The sequence below is a fragment of the Parasteatoda tepidariorum genome, chromosome 12 (genome assembly GCF_982258835.1).
Source record: "Parasteatoda tepidariorum strain Cologne lab strain chromosome 12, Ptep-v5.0, whole genome shotgun sequence".
NCBI lineage: Eukaryota > Metazoa > Arthropoda > Arachnida > Araneae > Theridiidae > Parasteatoda > Parasteatoda tepidariorum.
In genome coordinates, this window is record NC_141766.1 from 34,266,927 (window position 1) to 34,288,519 (window position 21,593).

The following is a 21,593-nucleotide window of genomic DNA, read 5'->3' on the forward strand; positions in this document are numbered from 1 at the left end:
ATTAGGTGGAACAGACAAAATTTCTCTGTCAATATGTTTACATAGTAAGCGCCTAGAAAATAACGGCGTGCACTTAAGGGCACGATTGAGTTTCCGCTACATGTGCACACGCACGATGAAAGATACCCAAGTAGAGATTATAAATTGTTGTTATTGGAACATTTCTTTGAATGGCAAAAAATAAATTTTTTTGGAATTCTGAACTTAATTTTTGAAATTTGACTGGTTAATTCTTAATGATCAAACATTGTGTGAAAGCGGAAAATTGAATTTATCAGTGGCAAGGATTTTATAACCCCAAATTATCATTATAATTGAGTATAGAGCAGTAAAAATATTCATATGCACACTCTTAGAAATTTCTCGGAAAAAATGGTGAAATAGCAATTTATTTAATTGTTACTTTACCATATTCAGCTAAAACAGTCAAATAACAGTAAAAGAGATGCTAGTCAAAGTGAGAAAAAAACGTTTATTGATTATTTTTATCTAATACGGTTTAATAACCCGAATTCATTCCTTGCCAAAGGCCCACCTTATGAGGCCACTTTGTTCCCAGCCATTTCCATGTGAACCAAATGCATGGTTTAAATCAGTGGTTCCCAACCACTGGGCAGTGGACCGATACTGGTCAGTGGATCAAATGGTACTGGCCCACCTAAGAAACACTGAATTATTTTTATTTTATTTTCTGTGAGGTATTTCTCTCAGATTTGTGGGACTTTCTATAGACAAGAGGTTAACTAGAAGCTGAGATAAAAACTTAATCTGAGATAAACTTGAAACTAAGATCCATCGCTTAAAGCCCATACCCCGCATACAACGGTATTACTTAAAGGCATGTTTAAACACAAATTAAAGTTATTAAATTAAAACCATCTGTAATATAAACAATCAATATCCCCCCTCCTTCAGCGAATCGTGGTAAAATGATCAAACGTTGACCGGTCAGCAGCGATCAAAAGGTTGGGAAGAACTGATTTAAATATCACATATTTTGGTTTTATTACCTGAATTATTTGGTTTTATAGCCTGTTTTTTTTTACCAAAAATATCATTGTCATACAAGCACAGTAATTTTACCAGATTATTTTTTTATCCGTGAGTAAACAAATTAGTTCTACGACTTTTTTAGTATTGGTGGTTTTCATAGACGTTTTATGGGCGGTTGAAAATCGGAAAAATTATTTACTGTATTCACTTTATAATTCTACATTTACTTTAATTTTGTGTGCTAGATAACATATTCAAATAAAAAATTTTATTAATTGTTGTAACATTGAACTATATTTATAAAATTAGCAATTTTAAAATTTTTTTTATATTAGACATATTTAATTTAATTTTTTTATTTTTAGAGTTAAAGATTTTTGGCGAATATATTGCTATAAAAACTCCAGTTTAGATAAATACGTTAAGCATCTGAAATATGCATTACAAGACAATATTCAATTCATAACTGATTTAAAATATAAATTCAGTTTCCTCAGACATTTGTGATACAATTCCTAAATTCTCCTAATCCGAAAATTCCTAATTTGCTAGTGTGAGTTTTTTCTTCTTTTGCTAATTTTTCCCTTTTTTCATAGCACTTATAAAAGGCAATGTACTCAAAGAAAGAAATTACCTTTCTTGTAAAATAAAACTATAAATCTGGTTATTAAAACCCAAATATAGGGTATTTAGACCATCCATTTGGTAATATATCCGTTCATATGGTTACAGTTTACCGGAACTTCGGGTTTTCGAAATTATAGTTCTTGTTACCACACATTTAGTAAAAAATACAAAACTGAAATGTAAATCTTACGGAAAAAATGGTTTTAAGGCCATGCCCTAGGGCAGTGTTTCCCAAACTTATGTCTTCTGTGTACCTTTTCTAAATTTTTCGTAACGCTGTGTACCACTAATAAAAAAATGAATGTAATTTTTACAATAAAAAATTTGCTCAAAAGTTAAAAATCACAACTGGCTGTTGACACCCCTAATGATTAACTGTTAACTTTGCAAAAAATAGCCAATAGAAAAATATGTAATCCTAATTTTCATGGCTAACTTTGTTTTTAAATAAAATTTTGTGAAATTTTCGCTTGTTGTAAGATATTTCGCATAAGAACGCGTACCCCCACTAAACTGTTCCCGTACCCCTAAGGGTACGTGTACCACACTTTGGGAAGCACTGCCCTATGGTATTATGATAAAATTATCAATTTTCATCACATTTTGTAAAACCATATTTTATTGCCAACTTGCCAAAATCATTACCAAAGAGTTTCAGTAAAAATTATCCATCATTTTGGTCTTCCCATAGAAGCCAAAAACACTGTAAATTTTACCACAATCTGGTAGTATTGACCACACCTTTTTTTTCCTCCGTGCAGTGCGTAAAAAGCAAAAACAAAAAAAAAAATAGAGAAATAGTGAAAAGAAGAAAAGAAAACACCGTAAATAAAGTAAGCGTACTAAAGCTTATTAACCAATACATGTGAAATTGCTTAACAATTGAAATTATAACAGTATTATAAAATGTAATGTGCACAGAATATTATATCGATAAAACAAAATAATAAAGCAATTCAAATAAATATTTATACAGTTTTTTTGTCAATACAATTTATTCATAATATTTTGACATCTAGTTTTGGCAACCGTTATTCACAGCCAGTATAGACTCGACATTAAAAAACTGCGGTGCGGCCCCGACAGGAACTGAGAAAGATATCTTCAGCTGAAAGAAAAACAGTTACAGTTAAAATACAAAGACATTTTCATATTTTGAAGCAAGAAAAAATTGGTAAAAACTTTCAACTAATATGATTATACTTGTTGCTAATACAAACCTTTTTTCAAGTACAATCAATTTTAAAAATCATATGAAGAATGGAATTTTTAAAAAATATACACGTATTAAGAGTCACTAGTTAATATTTAAGCAAGAAAAAATGAAAATATTTATGCAAAAAAATCAGATATTTAAAATTTGATATCTCAGGAACAATTCTTCCAATTTTGCTCAAATTTTGCATTTCGCCATGTAAAATTACATTTTTTAAAATAATGCACAAATTTGTATAGCATACAATTGTGGGGAGAGTAGCTTTCGGCCATGTCAACCGTCATCTATGAAACGATACCCCACATTGGTGACCCGGACGTGATGCGAACACGCCGAACTTGACAGTAACGCCCACTTCGATCTGGTAACGCTTACTTCGATGGATTGGATGGTCCACATTGAACAGTTGACTTGCTACTTGTGCCTGCTACATTATCCACCTCTTCGCGCTGTTGTTACTCAGTCTCGATTAAACACAACGTCTGCCTGCATACACTCGACTTCTAAAGGCAACACAGGAACGACAACTACTGTGAAGTTAATACACCTCTCACATTCAGCACTCAAAAAGTACGGTGATCTAATTACAGCTCTCCCGGCTTCTCACAAAAACAGCAATGAATCAACTTGTGGTATCCGTGCATCGAATTCTATCACAGATATAATTCTGGTGGGGGAGTACTGTAGCATGTCTACCACTACAAAAATATAATTCCAATTCGCTAGTATATAAGACATGTTAACTCGACTCTATGTCGGGGTACCTTATCATAGATGATGGTTGACATTGTCTATAACTTCTCATCCCCACACAATTCAGCATTTTTTCGACCATTATTAAATTAAATAATAAATAGTTACTAAACAAATTTTTCGCATGAAATTATATTTGGATAAACTAATTTTATAAGCATGTTCAAAAATTTTTAATCCACTTAAAAAGTTCTCGAGATATAGCAAAATACACAAAAAGTAAAATTAACGTTAAAGGGTCCAAATTTTGAAGCGCTCTCGTGACCAAACTATTGGGACCTTATTTTATAAATTGCGACAACCCCCTATATTTTGGGGGTCAGAAATCCGAATCCGTCAAAAAACTGTACGTTTACTCAGAGAAAGTACATTTTGCGTCTGATTTCTGTGTCTAAACTTAAAATATCGTCTGCATAATTGAGATCACCCCTTCGAGCCATTAAGATCGAAAACTAGAACGTGATGAACCAATCCTTATATCAAAAGTTATTCAGAGTGGTCCTTTTTTTCCTCATTGTACGTACAAGAGTCTTTTTTTCTGAGAACTTAGCTTTCAAAATAGCAAGAATGTTTTCTTACTTCAACGTAAGTGCAAAATACTGAAGAATTAAGTACAAGAATATACTATATGTTCTGTAACTCCCACAATAAATATATATTTTTAAAATACTTGTCAAAAATAATATCAAGAAATTATGCAAATTAGGGTTCCTAAAATACTATGCAGTCAAATCCCGCTATAGTGAACACTGTTTATAGTGAACTCCCGGATATAGTGAACGAAATGCTCGCTCCCGTGCCTTGTTACACACGTATAATGTTATCTTTTGTGGATACAGTAAACCAAAAAAAGAGAGGAAGTAATACGAACTTTTTTCTGTCTTCGACTGATTTTCTTCTTTTTTATGTAACAAGTTTGAAATTTCTACTTCAAAATAAATGCGTATACCGATTTTTAAAACCATCTATAGCATGGAATGTAGCAAAAAGCATTTTTTCTCGTTTGTTTCGTTACTGAATTGGTTCAACATTCAAAGAAGCAGCAAATCTTCCAGTATCTGTACAAATGCTCCAAATCAAAGCCGATAAATTTGCTAAGTGATTTGGTGAGAATACTTTTATGTTCTCTAATGGCTGGTTAGATAGGTTTAAAAAGAGGAATAGCATAAATTCATGAAAAATTATCGGAGTCAGGAAGTGCTTTCATATCTGATGTTAAGGATTGCTCATCAGCTAAAGATTACTAATTTTCTTTGTACTCAAGACGAAAAGTATTAAAAAATATAAGTTAAAATTTTTTTTGTTACTACGTATTATTTTTCAGTCATTTTTGTATTTCATTTTATTGGTCATTTATTTAAATAATGTATAATAAAAGGGGGGGGGGGAGTTTGGAACCATTATTTAAAATTGTTTGCGGAACGGGATATAGTGAAGTCCCGGTTATAGTGAAACGAAATTTTGATCCTTGAAGGTTCACTATAGCGGGGTTTGACTGCAAGGTAAAAACAGAAACATTATCGAAATATGTCGAATGGTTATTGAAAAAAGAGACGTTGAAATAATTGAAGCAAGTTTAATAACCTCGTGAATCATTTTTCGAAAAATCCCTTTTCACACATTCATTTTCCCTTGGAATCAATCATGTTTTGATGTTTTTAATCACATTTTCCTAGTTAATGCTCAGTTAGATTCCAAATAACGTTTTTGATTTTCCTCATTTTAAACATTTATTTGTGACTCACACGGAGCAAAGAAATTCTGGTCAAATTGCTCTACCTTATAATAATAACATTTCTAGTAAGAAGGAAAAAATATAATTTAGGTAGTAAAAACCAAAATATGGGGTAATTAGTTCATTCATTTTGTGATTTTTCCGTTCATAAGATTTACGATTTACCAGAAATTCTGGTTTTCAAAATTATAGTTTTTATTACCACGCATAGTAATAAATACTAAACTGAAAAGAAAATTTAACCGAATAAATGCTTTTAATACCTTGCTCGAAGGTATCAAGATAAAATTATCAAATTTCACCACTTGTATCAATTTTTCTCACATATTACAAAACCATATTATACAGGGTGTCCCAAAACGACCGCATGAACTCTGCACAGCTAAATTCCTCGTTGGGAGTATATAAAAACTGCCCAAAGAAGCGTTCCTATACGATCCATAGCTTACGAGAAAAATACGAAAAACAAAGTATGACGTCACTGCCGGTGCAAGAAAAAAACACTTTATTGGACATATCAACAAAAGTATTTGCATATCTTTCAAGACGATAATGTTTAAAACGTTTGCCGCGCATATTCTGCTTTAAATTGTGCATAGTATACTGCTTTTGATATGTTCAATAAAGTGTTTTCTCTTGCACCGGCAGTGACGTCATACTTTGTTTTCCGTATTTTTCTCGTAAACTATGGATCGTACTGGAACGCTTCTTCGGGCAGTTTTTTCCCAACGAGGAATCTAGCTGTGCAGAGTTTATGCGGTCGTTTTGGGACACCCTGTATAACTAATTTTATCAAAATCATTACCAACATGTTTCGATAAAAACTACCAATCTTTTCATGTTCCCATCAAGTCAGAAACACGGTTAACTTTACCGCATTCCGGTAGTCTTGAGAATACTTTTTTTCTTAGTGCACAATATGTGTACTTTTTACTTTATTTTTGACAAGGATTTTAAAAGTTTGTATTAAGACCGCTCATAAAAAAACCTCTTTAAACTTTTATAGGTTAAACTCACAGCAAATGGCGTTAAAAATAGAAGATAGAACATGCAATGTTTAATACTTACTTGTGTCGCCTGATGCCATTGTAAGGTCAAGTTATAGGTACTGAATTGTTCCACTGCTTCCCCACTATAGGTAGGTAAGTTTTGGACATAAGTGTAGTCATTCATAGATGGTATAACAAATGTTTCTTTTGCTGTACAACTTTGAGGATCTTTAGCTAAGTTTGGTCCTTTACGATATCTTATTTGGACACACATGGCATTCGCATCTGAAGTTCCATTAATTTTCTTAGTAAATATAACAGTAGCATTCTGACCAGGTTGAAGAACTGTTTCTAGGTAGTTGCCTGCCAAAAAAAGAAACACAATAACAACAAATAAATGCTTATTTGAAGATGGTTAAGATGATTAAAATAGTTTTTTTATCAGCCATGGACCATTAATGCTTAAAGATGGCTGAGATAATTAAAATGGTTTTTTTAACAGGTATAGACCATAAATGCTTATTTAAAGATGGTTGAGACAAGATAAAAATAGTTTTATTTTACAGTAATGAACTATAAATGCTTATTTAGAGATTGTTGAGATGATTTAAATATTTCTTACGAAGCACGAGCCATAAATGCTTATTTAAAAATGGTTAAGATGATAAAAATAGTTTTTTTTTCAAATAGTCATGTACCAAGCGGTCTGTGGTTTTCAATAGATTGAACTATTTTGAGGAACTTTTGCTAAGTTTGATCCTTTACGATATCTTATTTGGACACACATGGCATTCGCATCTGAAGTTCCACTAATTTTTTTAGTAAATATGATAGTAGCATTCTGACCAAGTTGAACAACTGTTTCTAGGTCGTTGCCTGCCAAAAAAAGAAACACAATAACAACAAATAAATGCTTATTTAAAGATGGTTGAGATGATTAAAATAGTTTTTTTAACAGGCCTGGAGCATAAATGCTTATTTAAAAATGGTTGAGATGATTAAAAAAAATTTAACTGCCATGGACAGTAAATGCTTGTTTAAATATGTTTGAAATGATTTAAATAGCATTCTAATAGGCATGAACCATAAATGCTTATTTAAAAATGGTTGAGATGATTAAAATAGTTTTTTTAACAGGCATGTACAAAGTGGTATGTGGTTTTCGATAGACAAATAATTAAATTAAACTTATTGAAAGATTATTAAAATATACTTTTGAGAAATACGGAATTTATATGATTATTTGATAATTGATATAGCAATGCATTTGTCAAAAATAGTTAAATATAGCATTATTTTGTTTTTAAATTTGACTGTAAAATATAAAATAATAGTTTGATCATATGGTAAATAGTCTATTCCCAAAACATGTGATTAGAAAACATTTTAATTAATTAAATTAAAATTAATTTATTAATTTAAATTTAAAATTAATTGGATTTTCAGATTTCAAGTTATGGCATTTAAAAATAAAAGAAATTGCAAAAAAAACATTTTGAGATATAAGGCTTAACTGACTACTTAAACTTAATATTGTATATCCTATAGGTATGCGTTGTTTTAAAATATAATAACTTTTGTTCTATTTGCGAACGGAACACAGTTCAAATCTTTTAAAGAAGACAAAAATAAATTATTTTAATAAATGCAAAAAATATGAAATTTGATTGAGTCAAAATTCGTCTAAAAAGATATTCAAGAATCAATAGTTTGCATAGTGATGCATATTTGCATCAATTTCCATTTTTATTTCATTTTTCTATTCTTCATTTTTCACTTTCATTCATCAAGAAAATCATATATTTATTACAGCTTTCAATTTTTTTTTCTTTTTTAATTTCCATAAATGATCACCTTTTAAATAACTCTGAGAGCAAAGATCAAAGTAAGATTCCCCATTTTATTGCATCAAATATATTGGTTACAAATTCAATAACAGTTAGCAATATATCTTATAGAACTGTATCTTTGCAAAAATAATATATTGCAAGGCTTCCAAAAAGCAAATGTATGGAAAACTCATAAACAAATTGCTGGTAAACTATGCTTATAGGTGAATATTGAGAAATATTTGCGTTATTATTATCTTTGCAAAATTTATGCATTAAAAATTGTGATATTCGTTGAACTTATTAAAAGCATAAAACAATATCGCTAAAGAACAATCGCACAAAATCGCTAAAGAACACTTCAGATCTTCAACTTTATCATGCAATTGACTTAATCTTTGAACAACGACCTTTTACTACAAAATACGGTTTAAATGCAAAGCTATACTATTCAATTCCATAGGGAAAAAACTAAAGGCTGTTGTTTTTTTAATGACACTTGGATAAGTCAAGCTCGCCACCCATTGGCCTTTCTACTGATTAAGTCAGGAAGGTGAGCCCTTCGTTTGACAAGAAAGCACCGCAAGGGTGCAAGTACATCTTAACTAAGAATCCCACCGACAGATGACAGAAACACTCATTCGTGAGACTACTTCCTCAATTCAGACATAGATCTGAAATGGAAGGAAATTTTCTCCAGATCCCTTTACCCATGGTACTGCTCTGCGACCGGCCACAGGAGTTTTGATACCACAGATTTCATGAGCACGCATATTGCATGTACTCAGAGGGTCTTAGTGGAGTTGGGGATCGAACCCCACGCCGCTGGGCCACTGGGCTACCCTGCTCTTAAAACTAAGGACTAAGTTACTTATTACAAAAGTATTATAAGACCTCTTCTCTTAGTCTCTTCTATTAAAAGTCTACACTGCAAAAAAAATTCGGCCTTAAATTACGGTATAAATCACATGCATTTGCGTGCATCATCCGTAAAATCCATTTTATAATAAAATTCATTTTTACCATAAAATATTATACCGCAAACTTTACAGTTACCGTAAATTTTAATTAATTAGAGTGATTCAGTGATTTTACGGCAATTAGTACTGTAAAAATTACGGTACATCAGATTTTATTTCGTAACATGTACTGGTGAAAAATAACGGCACCCTCAGTGGTGCCGGTACCGTAATTTGATTCGGAATACCGTAATTTGACTGTAATTTGACCAGAATTTCTTACAATATATACTAACATATTGCCCTGAAACACGGGCATTAACTGCAAGTGATAAAGAGGCCCTCGAAATTTTTCAGAGGACAATCCTTCAATATATTCAGAGGGGAAAAAGGACAAACTCGGAACTGTGTAAAATATTTAAAGAACCTGGAAATGTTAAATATAAACAACTGGAAAAAAGTTGCCATGGACAGGAGGCGTTGGAGGCTACGTGTGCTTGAGGCAGCCAAAGCCTGTAAGGGGCTGTCGTGCTGAAGAAGAAGAAGGCAAGATGCCGAATTTGAAATGGATTCGTTATGTGGCTGAAATACGTTAAGATAGTGTAAAAAAAAATCTTTTTTTGTCTGAGCCCTTAAAGTAAGGACCTTAAGGAAGACCATCCCAATAAAAGTGAATCAATTGCGAAATGGACTTTGACTTCTAGAAGCAAAAACATAAAATTGAAAAAAGTTCCTAAAAGCTGGGATGTCTAGAAAACTAATGGAGAAGGCCGGGGCCCATTCCGGGCTGTCGAGTTATTGAGGGAAAAAGACGATAAGTTACTTGTTCCGAGATTTAAATAGAGTAAGCAATTCAAAAACAGGCATATTGAGCAAAAAAAATTTTATCAGCTATGTGCCTAGATTAAAATCCATGGGAAGAGATAGATATATTTCTATTTTAAAACGTGTTATTATTAAATAGATACTTACCCCCTAAAGCTGGTATAATATACCAATTGCTAGCTCCATAGGCATTTATGAGACAATCTGGTTTGTTAGGATTCATAAAGTTGCAATAAAAAATGTGTGGTACTTTGATAGGCTGATAAGGTGCCTGGTTATTATACCGTTCTAAAAAATAATTAAAAACAACAACCATTTTAACCAACTGCTGTTTAACTCTGAAAACAATAGTAATTAAAAGACTTGAAAATAACTTCTGAGATTTACATATTAGAAACAATAGTAATTAAATCCCTTGAAAATAACTTCTGAGATTTACATATTGTAAACAATAGTAATTAAATCCCTTGAAAATAACTTCTGAGATTTACATATTGGAAATAATAGTAATTAAATCCCTTGAAAATAACTTCTGAGATTTACATATTGTAAACAATAGTAATTAAAAGACTTGAAAATAACTTTTGAGATTCACATATTGTAATAATGATTAATAATTGTATTATAATTATTATGACATTTTAATTAAACTTGATAAGACATTATTTTGAGAAAAGTTACAGATAATAATGCGCGTGCTTATCTTTAAAACATTATGTTAAATAAAATAAGAGATAACTGTGCAAGTACATAATTTAAAATTATTTTTCTCATGCGAGTATTAGCATATAGATGATGATTTGCATTATAATGATTACATGAAATTCAAAACAAACTTGATGAAACATGTTGAGTAGAGTTATAAATAATACAGTACGCACATAGTTTAAGATACAAATTATTTCATAATTGAATCATTATTTAATATCTGGATTGAATATACTTGAATGTTATTAACATTCTAAGATACAAGTATTGTCATAGCGATGATGATTTGTGCAATAAAGATAGTGACATTTGTGATAAACTTTGATGAGACACTACATTGAATAAAAGTCCACATAAGCATGCACATGCATAGTTTAAAATACACCTAACCATTTGATATAAGCCTAAACAGACTTTATGTTGCACAAAATTATAGATAATTACACACGTGATTAGTTTGAAGTAGTTTCGGGGGTACTCATATTGAGATAATGATCATGATGATTTGTAGGATAATAATTATGACATTTGTAAAACTTGTTAATACGAAAATTATCGCAAGTAAAAAATATTTTTTTATTCTTTTTTTACTCTTTAATTTATTAATGGTCAAAAAATTTCTGAGGAATAGGATATGCAAATATTTGCACTAATTTAATCTGATTAATTAAATTGACAAAATCAGAAACTTGACATATAGCGATTTATTTTCTGTCCAATCAAAGTACAATTTCATACCAGGTTATATGAATATAAGCGCGTTAGGCTTAAGATTGCGATGATTTAAAACAATAGACATGTCAAGTTACGGTGCAGTGGTCACCATTTCAAAATATTTTATATGACAATACCTTTTTTTCTTCATCTAACCGTGATTCTTAGAATAAAAAATTAAAATGGAGTTAGAATGATATTTTAGCGCGGATGGTGGCAACACTCAATAGAGATGAAGGGAGCAAAATACAAAGCACAAATCACTATGCTTTTTTCTGCCTGCTTTTTCATTGTTTTCAGGAAGCAGTCAGTATGTAAAAAAATTGCTGAGGCATCAAAGATATAAAATACTCATTTCTTCATCTCTGCCTAGTACCACTGTTTCTCCTGCTTAAAATATTACTCCAACTCCATCTTATATTTCTTTACATTGAAAATCACTCTTCGGCAAAAAATTAGACGTTGATATTCGAAAATTTCGAAAGTTGTTCACTAGAACAGTGAGCAATTTTCCTTATTGTCGACTCCCGGACACCTCCACTCTCCGTGAATTTATCAGGCAATTGTTTCATCATCTTATCTGGTAACCTTATATACCAGGCAACCCTATGACTGTCTCAACACAACACTAGCACTTTCAGAATTTGTGAGCAAACCCTCATGCTCATGGATATATTTAAAAACTGCAATTAGGTAAGAGTTTACTGCATGAGTTAGGTAAAGATATTATCCACGTTTTTAGACAAGAAAAATTTTAATGATGAGAAAATAATCCTTCGTTCTTCAAGGAAAGAAGAAGTAGAAGAATTTATCCAAATCTTTTCTTTTTTTTGCGACGCTAACAGAGAAGACGTTCAAGGCACTGAGATACCATTTTTGAAGGACAGGAGTTTCATCTTTAGAGTTGAGATAACTTTTTACAATTTTTTACCAGAAACTTGATTCTATGTTTTTCTAAATAATTGTCTGAGGAAAACCCATGATTTAGTTCATCACTCAACTTCCTCAATAGTGATTTTAAAAGTATCACTGCATTAATACAACATTATGGACCATTACATGGTTATTTCGCTAATTATTACTTATTATATTGGTTACAGCACAGCTAATTGGCAGTCATTGTTTGACGAATCATTGAACCCTATTTTTAATAGTGTATCTAATTATTTATTCACTATTTTCTAGAGTTTTTTTAATATATCTCTTAATTTTACAGAAAATTTGCCAGTGGCAAATTTTTGAACCATTTGCCATTTGTTGTTGATGGGAAAAAGTTTAGTCTTGTCAACACTTGTTTATACTTGTTAACTTTATATTAGTTTTCATTTTGATAGCGTTATAGACCACTACATGGATACTTCGCACCTTATTACTTATTATATTGGCTACAGCACAGCTAATTGGCAGTCATTGCTTGACGAATCATTGAACCCTATTTTTAGTAGAGTATCTAATTATTTATTCACTATTTTCTAGAGTTTTTTTAATATCTCTTTTAATTTTACAGAAAATTTGTCAGTGGCAAATTTTTGAACCATTAATCGTTTGTTGTTGATGGGAAAAAGTTTAGTCTTGTCAACTTTTGTTTATATTTGCTAACTTTATCTTAATTTTTATTATGCAAATTAAAAAATTAATTAATCGGAATATAATTGCTAACCAAAATATTACAATTTAAAACTACTTACGACAAAGTCCCGGATATTGCGAACCACTCGTACACTGAGTATTTATAGGACATTTACTGCAAGCTGGACTCTGGTCATATACACATCCACCATAAATATTTCCTCTAAAAATAAATAAGCATTAAGTTTTGTTTTTTTAAACCGCTTTAAATTACACAAACCACAATAGAAACTACTTCATAATCACCGCTTTTAATATATATCTTTAGAAATCTTGTGGAACATAAAGCGCGGTTGCTCAAAGGATACTTATGAGATGACCAAGGTTCGGTTCCAGCTTGAGCTGGTCGATTCGAATTACTCACCCGGCTGTTACCGACCACAGTGCTAGCGTAAAATATCCTCTGTGGTAGACTGATCATGGATTAGAGTTCCCTTGCAGTCAGGCTAACCATGGGTGGTTTTCGTGGTTTTCCTCACGGTGTAACGCAAATGCGGGTAAGTTTCCTCAAAACGTCCTCCATGATGGCAAATTACACCCAATAGTTGATCCAGAAGTTTCCTTGTTTTCTGGATTGGGTTCAAAATTACAGGGCTACAGATTTGAACATTGATAGTCATAAACTTAGAATCGGGTCAGCTGTTCAACGACAGTTATTAAATAAGAGTGTTTTGCATTTTAATGACTCTGTTATCGCAAAGTGGAAATAGGACACAAATAATTTCAAATAATGATACACAAGCCGTGGTGGTTCAAGAGATAGAGCGCTCGCCACCCACGGAGGTGACCCGGGGTTCGAATCTCAGCGATAGCAGGTTGATACGTATTCCGCACCCGGCTCGCACCACCCACAGTTCTGACGAAAAATATCCTTAGCAGTGGACGGATAATAGTTTAAAGTCTCCTTGCCATCGGGCTAACTGTGGGTGTTTTCGTTGTTTTTCTCTGTATGTAACGCAAATGCAGGTTAGTTCCCTCAAAAAGTCTTCCAAGAAGGCGAATTTTTCTCAATACTTGATCCAAAAGCTTCCTTGCTTCCTGGTTTGGATTCGAAATTAAAAGGCTACGGAGTTGAACATTGGTAGTCGTTATAATAGGGTCATCTGTTCAACGACGGTTATAAAATCATGATGCACAATTCTAAAATTACGGTGAAATAATCGGCAACAATCTGTCTTTCCAACTAACCATAAAATTGAGGATTAGGAGCATTTTTTACCTTTCCGGTTATGAAAGCGTTGAAAACTGTTATGATTAAAAAAACACGAATGCAAAACTTTACAGTTTTGTAAGCATTTATAATTGGCATTATTTCAAAACAGTAAAAATGAAATTTAACTGATCATTGGAGTTATGTTAGGCTTTTCTTTATGTAATTAACAGTAAAGTTAGATAGCGTTGAGTTGTGTTTTGCCAAGTGAACCATGGAATATGGTTTAATTAGTTTATCTAGTGGTGCCATCTATGATGAGGGATAGGAAGTACTTGATAATTTTTCTGTTAAGCAGCTCCGTGGTGCTACCATCTATGCCTAAACGTGAGTTTCAATTTCCAGTTATCTATGGTCATGCAGAACACTGGAAACTCTTCATGTACTGAAGAAATGGAGGAAATATTGTTGTGTAAACGCGGGGGTTCAAATCCTCGTTCAGCCAGTCATTGGATTGACAAATCAGCTTTCTCGACTAAAGTATATATTCATGGCTGCAGAGAACTAAGTGGCTTCATGAGGTGTTTAGAATTTGTGGATAAAATTCTGGTTGTTAAACCGTAGTAGATGAAAACAATCAATAAAAAAAATTTCTCACAGTTAAGAGTTTGAATGCCATCTTTTTTATAGCTATTTCTTTGCTTTGGTAGTTAGTATACAGGGTGTTTATAAAGTCCTGGACCCATTTTGATGTTTAATAACTCATGAAATAATAAAGATAGATTAAAATTAATAACATAAATGGTTAGATAGACTCAAAAAGTTTCATGACCCTTGTCAATGAACTTCCACGTGTGCCCCCTTTGTCGCACGGAGAATATCAAGTCGATAGTCAATTTCACGCCAGGTAGCGGTAAGCATGTCGGCATCCACAGAGGCTATTGCGGTTTTCTGAAGCGCATAATGTTCTCCGACGAAGCATCCTTTCTTGTTTCTGGCATTGTTAATCGCCATAATGTGTGCATATGGGGATCTGAAAACCCCCATGAATACCGTGAGACGCAAAGGGATGTCCTAAAGGTTAATGTGTGGTGTGAACTAATGCACGACCGAGTCATTGGGCCTTTCTTTTTAACAGAAAAGACGGTCTCATCAGTCGTATGCTTAGACATGTTGGAAAACTTCGTATTTCAACAACTAGAAGAGCTTCAGCCACATGTCTTTTTGCAACAAGATGATGCGCCACCTCATTGGGGTATCATCATTCGTAGTTCTTTGAATGACCATTTTCCAGGAAGATGGATTGGGCGAGGAGGTCCAATTCCTTGGCCACCCATATAGCCTGATATAACGCCGCTGGACTCTTTTCTTTGGGGATTTATAAAGAACAATGTTTACAGGAGGATCGTGTCGAGCATTGATGACCTAAAAGCCAGAATTACAACTGCAATAGCCTCTGTGGATGCCGACATGCTTGCCGCTACCTGGCGTGAAATTGACTATCGACTTGATATTCTCCGTGCGACGAAGGGGGCACACGTGGAAGTTCATTGACAAGGGTCATGAAACTTTTTGAGTCTATCTAACCATTTATGCTATTAACTTTAATCTATCTTTATTATTTTATGAGTTATTAAACATCGAAATGGGTCCGGGAGTTTATAAACACCCTGTATATTAAACTGAAAATTAAATAAATTTTTAAGTAACCATTTTTTTTTTCGAGAAATTTTTAATAGAGTATCACAGGAAATAAATGTCAGACTAGAAAATAGATCTATACGTGTTTTATATTTTTAAAAAACCTCATCAAATTATACCATACTCAATCTTCCACCCATACCCTGAGCGGCCGAGGCATACCAGGGGGGTAGCCGAGTACGGGGTGGAGGAAGTCAAGTTTAGTATACTGAATTCAAAGCTTGAAAATGTCCCACGCGTGTATTTTTAGAATATTGATCCGATATTTTCAAGGCATTTGATACCTTTTCATACGTTTCGGTCATCGGGGGGTGACTTTATATTTCTAAGTCAAATTTTAATTTAGAAATATTTTTTTCATATATCTCGACAAACTAAAAGGTACTTTTCTACAAGATGAAATTAAATATGAGTATTGCGTACGTTTATATTAATTTTCTTTGTAAACAAGAGAGAATATATTGATTTAATATTACAGTTCACTTCGTTAAAGTAAGGGATCAATTCATTAAAAATTGAATAATAAAAGGATTTAAAAAATCAGCCTGTTTAAAAGATATTAACTTCCATGTAAAATCATATACACCTAATCTAACCCAATATGATCATATAAAAGTAAACACCTCATCTAAAATGAATACATTTTATGATTGTCTAAAGGTTTTTCGGAAATTGCACTTTTCGTGTACGAGTATTTTATAAAATGATATGAGACTTAGTTGCTTATCTTTTAAAATTAATGCATTGCTTTGTTATTAAAAAAATCTTTTTTAAAAGTTTATGTTTAGTTCTTGACAATTTAGTTAATCTTTTATTTTTATCGAAACCAAAGCATTTAATGTAATGACACAGTAAAGCAGAAATATTATTGATCTTTTGCTGTCACCTGTGCAGATGCGAATGCTGTCGCCAGACGCAGGGTATACAATCAGCATTTTAGCAAGGCAACAATCCCCGATCTAAACTGCCCAAGAAACCTCTCCTCTACAATAGCTAGGCTACGTACTGGACATTTCAAGGGCACGAAGATCTCACGCACCCATATAAAATTCTTTCCCATGTGCAAGTACTGTCCTCATTTGCAACTAACTCCAGACCATGTTTTTGACTGCCTGGCTATTATCGGCTCCCTCTTTCAATTTGGAGCACCTCCCATCGAAATTCTCCATAGCCATCAGGCTCCAGAACTTGCAAACCTTGTTATCAAGACTTTTGGAGGACTCTAATCTTTGCACTAGCATAGACACGACAACAACAACAACAACATATTGATCTTTTCACTTCAAAACTGATGCTTATCATACTGGTAATTAATAAACAGGGCTCTAAAAACTAATGGCATAAAGTGAGTTTTAAAAGTTAGATCTGACTTTTAAAGGCCGATATAACATTCCAAAGCATACAACTTTCGCAGTACAATATTGGGCCGCAAAGCAAAGGGCGAGTCGTGAGTGGGGACTTATTACAAACATTCGAACAACTTTCGTTGAATTGCTATTCACTGCCAGATACGAAAAAATATTTGAATGAAAAGATCGCTGATATACTCTTATGTACGGAACTCCAAATATTTTAAAGTAGTACGGACCTTATTATGAGTGATTTCTTCTAGAACTCTGCGATTTCAAATAAAAATACGACTTTTTCAAAATTCGATTTCTCAGGAACTATTCGACCGATTTCACCTAAATTTTTTATTTTGCCATTTAAAATTGCATTTTTTAAAATTACACAAAAATTTCATACCTTGCAATTCAAAAGTTCTTCTACTATTATTAAATAATATAATAAGCAATAATAAATAATTAGAATTATCTTCGGATAAACAAAATTTATAAATGTGTGCAAATAATTTCAATTCACAAGCTCTCAAGATAGAGTGAAATGCGCAAAAAGCAAGATTAGCATTTAAGGGTTCAAACTTTTGACCGCTCACCTGACCAAACTATTGTGACCATATTGCCAGTTCGTGGATACCCCTACATTTTAGGGGTCAGAAATCCGAATACGTCGAAAAAAGGGCGTGTTCATTCAGAAAAAGTACGTTTTTGTGTCTGATTTCATAACTTAAAATGTCTTCTGCACTAATTAATTGGCCTATTTGAAGTCACCCTTTCAAATCATTAAGATTGAGTCCTAAAACGTAAAGATCTGATCATTACATCAAAAGTTATTCAGGATGTTCCGTTTATTATTTTTGCGCTCTGTATAGTGAAATTGTTTGATTTGAAAAATTAAATCTTCCCTTATCCCTTATAGTAGTGACAATTCGTTTTGAAATAGCCTGTGCTGACATTTTGTATAAATTTCATATACCTTTATTCTTGAAAGAATTTAAGAGAATCTTAAAGAATCATCTTCCCTTTCTGAAAAAATCAACTATAAAAAAAAACATGCATTATAATTTTTTTATTGTTTTTTAACAAAATTATATCAATACAATTCTGCAGTCAGCATTTTTCGACACATAATTAAAAATTATATTTTTGTCTGCTTTTAGATTTTTGGCTAAATAACTTTTCTTTTGCGTAATTTATGATGCGAGGATTTTCCAAACTCATTCTAATCAGTTTGAACAATAATAAAAATTAATTATAAAAATCTAAACATAGACAAATGTGCAGTATTGAATAATTTATCCAAAATTAACCGCATAATTATGTTGCTTTTTATTTTTTCGAAAAATTACGTGGAAGTCCTAAAAATTATCAATCGCTGTTTCTCCTGGCGTAATAAATTGACGCTTTGATTTTCGATTTTTTTTAAAGGTATAGTACTGTCGAATAATTATTATCAAATGTTTGTTAAGAAACAAGAAAAAAAATGAAAATCAGAACTTTACAAAAATCCGAAATGGTGAGGAAAGAGACCTCATAAACAATAAAAATCGAAGATACATAAAATGCAAGAAGTGCATTTATGCATAAAAGCAAATATGAGTGTAAAAAAAAATTATAGATAAATGCGAATATGAGTGTAAAAAAATTATACATAAATACAAATATGAGTGTAAAAAAAAATTTTAAAAAAATTTTTGATGAGAAGATAGAAACAGAAATATACGTATATTATTATGTAAAAATGCAACATCAGCGTCAAAAAATACAATGTATGTTTCTGATAAACATAAGCTTGCATGACTAAGGCAACAAATGAAATAATCAGAAATACATATTTGTAACCTACCACATTTCTGCATGATTTCTAAATACTAGAAAACTTATTATCATTCATATGTCAGAAAATGCCAAAATAATATTTTGTATTTTTTTAATTTTTATTTCTCAAGAACTATTTAACCAGTTCCTTTCAAATTTCGAATTTTGTCGTTAAAAAAGAGTAAAGCGATTATGTGCTTCACAAAAAGCTTTTAACCATGATCAAATTAAACAACAATAATCTTTAAAAATTATATTTGTATGAAACTATTTTTGTATGAAATTATTTTTGTGTGAACGAGTTTTGAAATTGCATGTAAAAGCTTTTTGGTATGTTCAAAATTAAATTGAAACAGAACAAAAAATAAAATTAATATTAAAGAGACTAACATTCAATCGCTCTCCTGACCATATATTCCATATTACGAAAGTGAAATATCGTCTGCATTAATTGATTAGCACAGTTTAGGTTGTTCATTTATTTCATCTATTAAGATTAAATACTAGTACGTGATGACTCCATAATTAGATTATATTTTTTAAGACATTCCGTTTTTTTATGGTACTGTACATTCAAAAAATAATTATCCAAGCTGTAAGAGACAAGGCTCTAAAAAAAGCAAAGTAGGTGACATTACTAATATACACCGAAGAGCCATTACATTATGATCACCCTGCTAATAACATGTAGGACCACCTTTAGCCCTCAAAACTGCTAGCACCAGCCGTGGCATTGATTCCACAAGGTGCTGATAGGTAGTCTGAGGTATCTGGTCCTGCAATTCCCTCACATTGCGAGGGGGTAGCGTGGCAGTACGAATTTCGTTTTCCAAGTATGACCACAAATGCTCTATTGGATTAAGGTCAGGTGAATTTGGGGACCAAGACATGACTTGAAAGTCACTGGAATGTTCCTCGACGATTCGACCCTTAAGACATGGTGCATTATCCTGTTGGTAAACACCATCCCCGGCAGGAAAAACTGTTGTCATGAATGGGTGAACCTGGTCTGCAACTATGTTCAAGTAGCTTACAGACGTCAGGGATTGTTCTATGAGGATTATGGGTCCTAATGTGCCCCGTGAAAACATTGTTCCTGGGCGAGAAACCATGAAAACCTGGGCAAGCCCATTGTTATAGATGGAGGGTGGTCATAATGTAATGACTCTTCGGTGCATATTGCTATATAAAAAACTACAACTGAAATAATTTCGTGGTATAATATCAAAAATAAAAATATACTTACGTTGGTCCATAATTACAAATGTAAAGACGAGTGTATGAATTGTCGGTTTTATACATTGTATAACCACATCCAATTCTGAAACTTCTAGACCAAATAAGCTAAAAATGTAAAAGTGTAAGTTAATAAGAACGAAAGATATAGTGTACAAAATAAAACACGGACCTCAAGAAAATACCAGAATATATTGAATTCATAATGTAAAAGTCATTTTTAAAGAATTGCATTATCATTTTAACTTATCAATATGAAATATAATAGAAAACTAAATTCAGCAATAAAGAAATATGTTTCTCTTATAACTATTCACAACTTTTATAACATTTTTTGTTTAAATTTTAACGTAAATTGATGATTCAGCTTTTTTCTTTTATTTGTTTATTTTTTATTTATTTATTTTTTATTTGCTTATACATTTTCAGCTTGCTTAGGCATGCATTAAAAACAAATTCTGAACTGGACTAAATACCGCTCTATAAATTAACCGTCTAACATAAAACCTAATTTCAAGACTAACCATAAAACCTAACTTCATGACATAAAACCATTCCATGACATAAAACCTTCCATAGACTTCTGACATAAAACCTAATGTAAAAGTCATTTTTAAAGAATTGCATTATCATTTTAAATCTAACTTATCAATATGAAATATAATAGGAAACTAAATATAGCAATAGAGAAATATGTTTCTCTTATAACTATTCACAACTTTTATAGCATTTCTAGCTTAAATTTCAACGCAAACTGATGATTCAGCGTTTTTCTTTCGTTTATTTATTTTTTATTTATTTATTATTTATTTCTTATTTATTTATTATTTATTTTTTATTTATTTATTATTTATTTTTTATTTATTTATTATTTACTTTTTATTTATTTATTATTTATTTTTTATTTGCTTATACATTTTCAGCTTGCTTAGGCATGCATTAAAAACAAATTCTGAACTAGACTAAATACCGCTCTATAAATTAACCGTCTAACACAAAACCTAATTTCAAGCCTAACCATAAAACCTAACTTCATGACAAAAAATTATTCCATGACATGAAACCTTCCATAGACTTCTGACATAAAACCTAATGCAAAAGTCATTTTTTAAGAATTGTATTATCCTTTTAAATCTAACTTATCAATATGAAATATAATAGAAAACTAAATTCAGCAATAAAGGAATATGTTTCTCTTATAACTATTCACAACTTTTATAACATTTCTCGCTTAAATTTTAACGTAAATTGATGATTCAACGTTTTTCTTTTGTTTATTTATTTTCTATTCATTTATTTTTTATTGATTTAGTATTTGCTTATACATTTTCAGCTTGCTTAGGCATGCATTAAAAACAAATTCTGAACTAG

The 21,593-nt window shown here is 31.7% G+C and overlaps 1 protein-coding gene across 7 annotated transcripts in view; it reads right to left on the minus strand.

The window, feature by feature from the left end:
- Window positions 1-2,221: 2,221 nt before the first annotated feature.
- Window positions 2,222-21,593, minus strand: part of LOC107454184 (cysteine-rich venom protein AnHyalC) — an 81,752-nt gene continuing 62,380 nt past the window's right edge. For 6 of the 7 annotated variants that reach the window (XM_087155984.1, XM_043041031.3, XM_043041030.3 and 3 more), the window contains exons 5-9: window positions 20,233-20,330; window positions 13,037-13,140; window positions 10,074-10,214; window positions 6,393-6,676; window positions 2,222-2,728 (exon numbers count right to left, since the gene is read on the minus strand). In XM_087155984.1, coding sequence (XP_087012110.1) covers window positions 2,636-2,728; window positions 6,393-6,676; window positions 10,074-10,214; window positions 13,037-13,140; window positions 20,233-20,330 — 720 coding nt within the window. In that variant the 3' untranslated portion in view covers window positions 2,222-2,635. Of the gene's footprint in view, window positions 2,729-6,392; window positions 6,677-7,013; window positions 7,190-10,073; window positions 10,215-13,036; window positions 13,141-20,232; window positions 20,331-21,593 lie in introns of those variants that run through there. The other variant, XM_071188022.2, reaches the window with a different exon arrangement.